At 25.5% G+C, this 10,231-nt stretch overlaps 2 protein-coding genes across 2 annotated transcripts; one reads left to right on the top strand and one right to left on the bottom strand.

Annotated features, from left to right (window-relative positions):
• The first annotated feature begins 256 nt into the window (after positions 1 to 256).
• On the top strand, positions 257 to 4,554 carry LOC122848235 (mitogen-activated protein kinase kinase kinase 7-like). Its single transcript, XM_044146169.1, has 6 exons — positions 257 to 1,159; positions 1,286 to 1,511; positions 1,584 to 2,476; positions 2,571 to 2,670; positions 3,839 to 4,098; positions 4,171 to 4,554. The coding sequence occupies exons 1-6, from the start codon at positions 890 to 892 to the stop codon at positions 4,324 to 4,326; spliced, it is 1,905 nt and encodes a 634-aa protein (XP_044002104.1). The 5' UTR covers positions 257 to 889; the 3' UTR covers positions 4,327 to 4,554.
• A 76-nt stretch (positions 4,555 to 4,630) lies between these two features.
• LOC122850939 lies at positions 4,631 to 5,980 on the bottom strand. The gene is made up of 3 exons (XM_044150012.1): positions 5,062 to 5,980; positions 4,876 to 4,982; positions 4,631 to 4,789 (listed from the first exon to the last, which is right to left on the bottom strand). Exons 1-3 carry the CDS (start codon positions 5,978 to 5,980, stop codon positions 4,631 to 4,633), a joined length of 1,185 nt encoding a protein of 394 aa, XP_044005947.1.
• Positions 5,981 to 10,231: the final 4,251 nt, after the last annotated feature.

Below are 10,231 nucleotides of genomic sequence, written 5' to 3'. Positions count from 1 at the left end.
TCTTCTTCTCTATTTTAAAGCGCCGATAAATACTATTATTTAAATTTATATTTATTTTTTATAACAATTAAAAAATCATGAAAATCATGTTAAAGTAAAGTTATGTTTATGTTTTCTATAGCGTGGAGCAGCGTTGAGAGACACCGCTTACGTATGTATTACATTCAATTTGCATATATATAAATACATATTTATATGTACATACTATACATACATAAATTTATGTCTACATTTCTATATGCATGAATGATGAATCTGGGCATTTTACGTGACCACTTCTCTCTCACGTCATCGCCACAGTTTTATAAATTATGAAATAAAATATAAACCAAAATAAATGATAACAACCTACATAAACAAATATTATTATTAATAATAATAAATAATTACATCAATAATTAATATTTAAAAAAAAGACTGGTAATAACATTATCATAATATATTGGTTTTACTTGAAGAAAAAGTACCGATAGCTCGAATTTCAGATGCAGTTAAGGTTATGTATAGGTGTTTACAAATATATAGCCAAGTGAAATTATTAATAACATTTTTTTTTTTTACGTTTTTTAACCTTATCGCATATATCTGTTGTATAAAAATGAAGTAATTATTAAAAAGCTGATGATGATGATGATGGTGATGTAACATCAATAAACGTCAAATATTTGTTGTTGTTGTTGTGTGTTAATTAATAAACACATTGTTTAGTTAATGTGTTAACTGGTATATAAATCATGAAACATAGAAATAAAATAATTTTCTATTGATTTGAATTTATATAAAAAAAATAGTTAATAATCAATCAAAAAAGTTTACAAGTTCAAGTTTTCATTGACAACCATGACATGACATTGAATTTTTAGTGTAATTGTTTTTTTACGTGAAAGATATGTCAATAAATATAACAGATGACTGTTGTAACAATCAACATGAATTACAAACAATACAGATGACAGATAATAAACAGGATCAATTAAGTGTTGACTTATTGTCACCAGCATTGACAGCAACAACAACATCAACAGCTAGATCATCACTAATGTCAACAGCATCTACACAAACTAGTCAACAACAACAAACTCAAGTACCAAAACTAAAGTCACCAAATCAACAATCATTTGCTAAAGAAATTGACTACAATGAAATCGAAATAAAAGAGGTTTGACATTATTTTTTTGTATCCTAACCTATTCCAATAATTAAATACAAATTTCATTGATCAATATGACAAATAATATGTTAGAAAAATATATTAGAAATTAATGATGCTTGTTATTTTTACCAGGTTGTTGGCAAAGGCTCATTTGGTGTTGTTAGAAAAGGAAGATGGAGAAATATTGACGTTGCAATAAAACATATTAATACTGAAAGTGAACGTATTGCATTTGGTATTGAACTTGTTCAATTATCTAGAGTTTCACATCCAAATATTGTCAGATTATATGGAGCATGTACAAAAAATCCAGTTTGTCTTGTTATGGAGTATGCTGAAGGTGGATCATTATACAATGGTAAAAATATTTAATTTATTGTTTTATATTTATAATCTAATTAATATATTTATATATATATATTGATTTTAGTATTGCACTGTTCACCAAAACCTCATTATACTGCTGGTCATGCTATCAGTTGGGCTGTACAATGTGCACAAGGTGTTGCATATCTTCACAACATGAAACCTAAACCTTTAATTCACAGAGACTTAAAACCACCAAATTTACTTTTAGTATCTGGTGGTAGAATTTTAAAAATTTGTGATTTTGGTACTGCATGTGATTTAAATACTTATATGACAAATAACAAAGGTTCAGCAGCATGGATGGCACCAGTTTTTGAGGGTTCACGTTATACTGAAAAATGTGATATATTCAGTTGGGGTGTTATACTGTGGGAAGTATTAACAAGACAAAAACCATTTGATGATATTGGTGGATCTGCTTATAGAATAATGTGGGCTGTACATACTGGACAACGACCACCACTAATTGAAGGTTGTCCAAAACCAATTGAATATTTAATAACAAGATGTTGGGCTAAAGAACCAGAACAACGTCCATCAATGAATGAAATAGTTAGAATTATGATTAATTTATCAGAATTATTTAATTGTGATTTAGAGCCAGTTGAATATACTCCAAGCTCAAGTATAAATGTAGAATATATTAATGATAATAATGAAACAAATGATGACACAATAAATATAACATGGGATACTTCAAATAGTCAATTTAATGGTGATAATTCAGCATCATATAATCAATTTAATCAAAATCAGCTAGATATATCAGAATCAATTAAAAATTTACAATCAAATATAACAATGATATCAACTGGAGAACAACAAACACGACAAGATAATAAAATAAATACATCAAGACCACCTTTACCTCCAATGGCATCTTCAACAAAACTTTCAACAATATCTTCAATAAATTGTAATAATTTTCAACCACTTCATGTTGAATGTGATCCAGTAAGATTAATATTTTTTTATTGTTTTTTTTTTTTATTAGATTGAAAATTGAAAAATTATATTTAATAACTTTTATTTTTATTTATTATTTTAGACAAGTTGGGATTTGGCAACATCGTCAGATACATCATGGGAACTTGGTAGCACAGCTGGCCTCGACAAAATGAGACCAAAATCTAAAAAATCCATTAGCAGTAAGTAAAAAAAAAATAAATTTAAGTTTATTTGATACAATATTTTGAATAATTGGTTGCTGCAGACTGAAAAAGTTGATGAAAGACCATTTCAAGTGTAAATTTGTTATTTGGTTTTTATATTATTCACACGAGTTTATATATATAATTAATAGAGTAGGATCACACATTGCGTCTTTGATGCATAACAGAGGGTCACCTCATTCTGTCTTTGTCATCACACGTAGCCAAGCAGCACAATTTATTTTGAGACAAAACTCAAACGACTAATAGAAATGAAAATCTGACTCATCTACCAGTTGTAGATTAATTTAAAATCAAATTCTTTCAAGTCATTGCAAGAAAAATAAAATTATTCTTGCTTGATAATACAAATTATAAATAATAAAAATATATATATTTCATAAATAAAATAATAAGATTTTTAAAATTAAACTGAAACAAAATATAAAAAAAATAACATTGATACATTTATTGAGGCTAAAAATAAATTTGCTCATTGTTTCTTTTTGGGACCTTGAATAAATTTATTGAAAAATATTTTATTCATCAAAGGACAAAAAAAAAATAGATGGGGGAAATAAAAAAATTATGTAATTTTTAGATTAAATGATTGCCAAAGTATGATTTAGAATCATTTGGCAACGTTATTGAACCCAGAGAATTTAACTATGTGTGATAGTTTTGCAAACTCGTTGAGTGGGGAGTAAAATTGAGATTTTTTATTTTTTATTTTTTCCCTCCAACATAGGCAGGTGTAGCTGAGTCAGCTTCCCCGTTTTAACTGTGGATTTGTTGTGTTTAGTATACCATCTGACTAACACACATCGTTTTCTTTATTTTCTTTTTATTGTTTTTTTTTTTATTTTGTTTTCAGTGATTACTTTGAGTTTATCTCAAACGTAAAAATAATTATTTAATAAATAGCGTGATAATGTTAAAGTAATTACATTAAATTATGTTGAAATAAATAAATTATAATTATTAAAAAATTGATTATTATCTGGTCACGTTTTCAACGATATGTCAAATCTGAATAAATTATCAAGAGTTGTTGATACTGATTATTTAAAAAATTGTTTACTCTTGCTGCGTTAGTAATACATTTATTTAATTATGTTTTTTTCAATCTAATAAATATTTAATTTTTAATAATTATCATTTACAGAAAGTAGTGATAGTAGCAATACTGATCAATTGGACGAAGTTTATCGACTTTTGGATGCTGATCTAAGACCACTTGAGCCTGATGTTACGTGTCAGATATCAAAAGATATATTTGAAGAACACAAACAATTAGCTACAGAATATTTTAAAGTACAAACTGAAATTGCACTTATTGGTCGTGAAAAAATGAAAATGCTCAATTCATTGAGTCCCGATGGATTACGAGAACAACAAGAACTTCGTAAACTCGAGGATGAAAAGGTTTATTATTACATTATAAAAAAGTAATTATAATATAATTTTTAATTAACTTTTTTTAATTTTGTTGTATAGGAATCTCTGGTTAAATTATATAGAAATCTTCAGCGTCAATTGGAGATTATGAAAGGTCCAATTGGACCTGGAACAGTGTTGAATCCAACTGTTCAAACACCTGGTAATGATGGATGGGTTTTAGTATCACGTCAAGAACCTTCAAGAATTTTATAATTTTTAAAAAAACTTAATTTATTGAATCACTGTTCATGCAGACTTTTTTTTTTTTATTGTCAACTGTTTGCTAATAATTAAAATATGTTTTTTTCATCTCTCAAGCAAGTAAATGATTATTAAAATATTTTAAAATTAACATTTATAAATTGACACAAACTTGATGAATTTTTAAAGCTATATGAATAAAAAAAAAATAATATTTTTTAAATTCATAATTACAAAGACAATTATTATTTTAACTTTTTGCTTGTCATATTTGTTTTTTTATAAATTAAAATCTCTACAAAGTTGAGGTTTTAAATTATTCATCTTCTTTACAAACTTCAATATTTGAACAATCATAAACACTTAAATTATTTTTTCCTTGGTACTTTCTTACTCCAGCTTTTTGTATTTGTACAAGACTACCTAAAGGTGGTGAAAACGTTTCTGCTTTTTTATTCCACAATGAAGCATCTAACTGAAAATTAAATAACAAAATATATTTTACAGATAAAGATATATTTTAAATATATTTTTTTTTTTTTAAATAACTAAAAATTTTACTTGATTATTTGACATATCTACGAGTTTCACATGTCGAATAGTCTGCTCGTTATCTCTGGTCCATATTTTACTGCATGTAGTATAGCTTAAAACTCTTCCAATAACATCTATAAAGTAAATAAACAAAAATATATGATAAATTGTGCTTATAGTTATTTTTAAAATTATAAAAATTATTTTTCTTACTGATTTTTTCATATTTGGTGTAATTTTGTTTTGCAAAAGTAGTAAAGGGTGTAAACTTTATATTATTATTATTTTTAATAATAAATGGTTTAACAGTAGGTTGAGAATTTTTCCTAAACAACTTGTTAGGTTTAACTTTCGAATTAGATTGTGACTGTTCTGGTAAAATACCTGATGAACTTGGTAAATCATTAATGTTATTTGATATAACTGACAGTATGTTAATTTTTGTTTTATAAAATTCATTTAAAACTAATTCAAATGTAGAATCATCACAGAGTATACTATGTTGTGAATCAATATATTTTACACAAGCATTTGTTATTTCAATAAATGTACCAGGCTTTATTTTATTTCGTAATTTATTTCCAATAAATGGATATGCAACACAGAGCATAATAGGTAATTTTTCATTACCTTGAACGATGAAAAAAAAATTTGTTCTAGTACAAGGATAAACAGAATGAACTTTTACAATAATTTTTGAAGATTGCAAAGTTATTGTTAGTTCACTGAGTTTTGTTAAATTAATATCTTTTACATCAATCGGTTCTTTGGATACTGTAATGACTTCCTTATTTTTATCATTCTCATCATCATTTTTATTATCTTTTTTTGTTTCTTTATCATTCGCTTGTGATATTATATTCTCATAATCTTCTGGTTCAACAAGAGAATCAGACATGAATTCATCAAAGTCGTCCATTTTTTCATCATTTTCTATCATTTTTTCACCACTGTTTTCTTTTATTACTTCACCATCATTTTCTATAATTTTTTTACCATCATTTTCTTTAATTTTTTCACCACTGTTTTCTTTTATTACTTCACCATCATTTTCTATAATTTTTTTACCATCATTTTCTTTAATTTTTTCACCACTGTTTTCTTTTATTACTTCACCATCATTTTCTATCATTTTTTCTTTGTCTTTTTCTTTTAATTCTTTACAATTATTTTCCATTTGTTCTTCTTCGTAATTTTCAATCATTTCTTCATGATAATTAATTAATTGTTGTTCATTTTCATGTGTTAATACGTCTTCATGATCTTCAAACATTTTTTCATTACATTCATTCATTAAGTCTTTTTCTTTGAATTCTTTACAATCATTTTCTATTTGTTTTTCAGCAATTAATTGTGATTTATTTATTTTTACTGAGTTTTCATAATCTTTATACAGTTGTTCATTTTGTTCATACATCACATTTTTTTTATATTTTTTCAACAATTTTGTATAAATGTTCTTTAATTTTTCTTTCTCATCAGAATCAAAACAACTCATTTCTTCATCACTATCATTTGGTAGTATATTATGCATTTCGTATCCTATTTCTTGTTGTTTATTTTCATGTTTATAACAAAGTTGACACTTGACAATAACATGTGTTAACGTTTGTGAACGTGTAAAACGTGTTGTATCAAACCGGTTTTAAGAATTTATAAAGTATAAACAAATACATTTATTATTGTTTACAAATGGTTTACAAATTTTAAGGCGAAAACGTATTATGCGACATGCGCAAAAGTTTACTGCGCATTCGAACAAAAATTTTTTGAATTTGTGCTGATTTGTGCAGTAGGTGCTTTCTTTTTGTGTATTTATTTTTTTTCACTTCAATGCGCATGATCATGCACATGCTCATATTATGCAAACTTGAGGAGAGAACAGTGGCGTCGAACAAATAACTTTTTAAAAATAAGAATTAAAATAAGCACAAGGCTATCCAGCCAACTGAGCACTTAAAAAACTTAAAAAACTTAAAAATCTAGGGATTTGTGGTGTGGAAAAATATGGTGTAAATTAGATTTAAGTGTTTTAAGTTTTTTAAGTTTTTTAAGCTTTTTAAGCCTTTATATGAAAAAATTTTATTTTACCAAAAAAAAATAAATTCTGAAAATTGAGTGGCTAAGTGAAAAATTTAGCTGTTAAACATAGATAGATATTGTTTTTTTTTGCTATAATTGAGACTAAAGTATGTATAGCTATAAATAGTAAAAATATATAGCTAAGTAAAAGATGTACATAAGATTTGGTAAAATTATGTAGATATTGTATGTTTGGCTATAATTGAGATAAGTACAATATCTAGCTAAGTAAAAAATGTAGCTAAGTAATTTATAATAAATTATAGCCAAACACACAATATCTACATAATTTAACCAGCTTAATTTTTTCCTCAGCTACATCTTCTCCTTAGCTAGATTTTTTATTTAGCTTTAATTATAGCCAAACACACAATATCTACATTATTTTACCAGCTTAATTTTTTTTCTTAGCTACATCTTTTCCTGAGCTAGATTTTTTACTTAGCTAGATATTTATTTAGCTAAATATACATCTTTCATTTAGTCTCAATTATAGCAAAAAAAACAATACCTATCTATTTTTACCAGCCAAATTTTTTACTTAGCCACAGGTCAACTTTCAGGGTCTATTTTGGTCTATTTTTTTTTAGATAAAAAAATTGAAAAACTAAAAATCTTATTAATATAAAATTTCTTCATATAAAGGCTTAAAAAGCTTAAAAAACTTAAAAAACTTAAAACACTTAAAAAACTTAAAACACTTAAATCTAATTTACACAATATTTTTCCACACCACAAATCTAGGGGTGTGCGAATATTCGAAAACTCGAATAATTCGTATCGAATACGAATCGAATATTCAATTCGAAAATCGAATCGAATTATTCGAATTTTCGAATAGTCGAATATCTACGAATAATTCGACTATTCGTCATTATTCGAATTATTCGAATATTCGTATAAAGACGAATAGTCGAATAGTAACGAATTATTCGACTATTCGAGTTATTCGAATATTTGTATAAAGACGAAGAGTCGAAAGGTAACGAATAATTCGGCTATTCGACTGTATGTTTTTAATTTTTCGAATTAAAATGATTTAATGCATTTAACAATTGTTCTAAATGGAAGATAATTGTGAGAATGATTGAACCCAAGCATGAGATAATTTTTTATTTATATTATTTTAATGAATTTATTGAATACTTATTAATAGAATACAGAATATAGTATTAATCTTATACTCGGTTCCATTTACTAACAAATACAGCCATATTTTACATTTATATTAATATTTCAACACCATATCAATCAAGGAATAAAAAAGAACTACGGTCAATAAATTAAAAAGAAAGAAATAATTACAAAACAAAAATCATAATAATTATTACAATAGTGGTTTTATAAATATCTTTAAAAAAATAATCAAAAATAAATATTTCATAGTTAATTTTTTTCTATTTTTTTTACACTTTCTTTACATATATCATTCATTGATAAAAAATATATTAAAATGACTATTAATACTATTCAACTACTATTCCGACACCTCTAAAAAGTTAGCACACCACAATGTAGTTAGAATTAAAATTTTATGCTTTTTTTGTGCTATTTTCGTGTGGAACTCGCGATTTTTGTGCTTTTATATATTTTTTAATAAAAAGTTAGTGCTTAATATTAAAATTATTCTTTCTTATTACTATTTCGATAAAGTTTTATGTGTTTTGATTCTACGTTTGAATCAATTTTTTATTCTAATTACTTTTTATTGAAATAATTTTTTTAGCACAACATTTTTAGGAAAAAAAAAAAAAATATTTGAATAAAAAGTAATTTAAAAAAAAAATTAACTCAAACGTAGAATAAAAACACATAAAAAGCACATAATTTTGATCGAGAGTTTATTAGAATAAAATAATTATTAAAGAAGTTGTGTTAACTTAATATTAAGCTAGCACAACATTGCATAAAAAAAAATATATAAGAATATAGAAAAATATATAACATAAAATTTTTCATTCTAACTATATATTAGTTTGTGTCCATTGTGGTGTGCTAACCTTCTACAGGTTATTCTGACATGGAATACGAGAATATATTTTTTTGAAAATTTAGTTTTTTTTCGATTATATATTCAAACGAGTTTATGAAACTACTATTAAAAAAGAAATTACTGTAGCCAATAGTAGCTAGTTTTAAAAGAGAAGTTATTAATTCCGACACATTCTAAAAAAATAAAAAAATGAAAAAATTATAAGACTTTTATTTTTGAACTACTAATTACTATCAACTACTAACGATATTAAACTAGAAAAAAAAATAAAAATTCAAAAATTTTTGATCGGGAGAATGGCATTTAAAAAAAAAAAAAAATATCAGTTAATGGTTGAACTACTATCAAAAAATAATTCACTTATATCAATTACTATCATAAAAGAATCAAAAAAAAAAATTATAAATTTTTTATTCAAACTTGGGGGGCCAAGTTCACAGACCTGAAAACCGAGTCTTTTCTATATCCAAAAATTAATGATTTTGTTTTGTAATTATTTTTTTCTTTTCAATAAATTAAACGAAATTCTTAATTATTCCATGATTGATAAGGTGATGAAAGAGTGCAATCAATAAATATAAATAAATGTAAAATATGGCTGTATTTGTTAATAAATGGAACCGGGTGTAAGATTAATAATATACTTTGTATTCTATTAATAAGTATTCAATAAATTCATTGAAATAATATAAATAAAAAATTATCTCATGTTTGAGTTCAATATTCTTACAATTATCTTCTATTTGGAACAATTTTTGAATGCATTAAATCATTTCAATTCGAAAAATTAAAAATATACCGTTGAATAGTCGAATAAGTGAATTATTCGTTACTATTCGACTATTCGTCTTTATACGAATATTCGAAAAACTCGAATAGTCGAATAATTCGTTACGAATATTCGAAAAACTCGAATAGTCGAATAATTCGTTACTATTCGACTATTCGTTTTTACACGAATATTCGAAAATTCGAATAATTCGACTATTCGAAATGTCGAATAATTCGATTCGAATTACAGTCGAATAGTACTATTCGATTCGATTCGATTCGAAGACTATTCGCACGCCCCTACACAAATCCCTAGATTTTTAAGTTTTTTAAGTTTTTTAAGTGCTCAGTTGGATGGATAGCAATGGATAGCCTCAGATAGCCTTGTCGTTAAAATATAATATGGCTAATCCAGCCCTTCATGTCCTACGCTGTTGCAAACTGACTTTTAGAGTGGGTATAATCAGAGTGGTGCCAATAGCCGTCTAGTTTTTGATTGGTCCGCCATATCGTGCTTTTTGTATGGAGTGGGGAGAA

Source organism: Aphidius gifuensis, linkage group LG1 (assembly GCF_014905175.1).
Source record: "Aphidius gifuensis isolate YNYX2018 linkage group LG1, ASM1490517v1, whole genome shotgun sequence".
Taxonomy (NCBI): domain Eukaryota; kingdom Metazoa; phylum Arthropoda; class Insecta; order Hymenoptera; family Braconidae; genus Aphidius; species Aphidius gifuensis.
The sequence above is the reverse complement of the archived record's forward strand: the minus strand, read 5'-3'. Positions and strand labels throughout refer to the sequence as shown.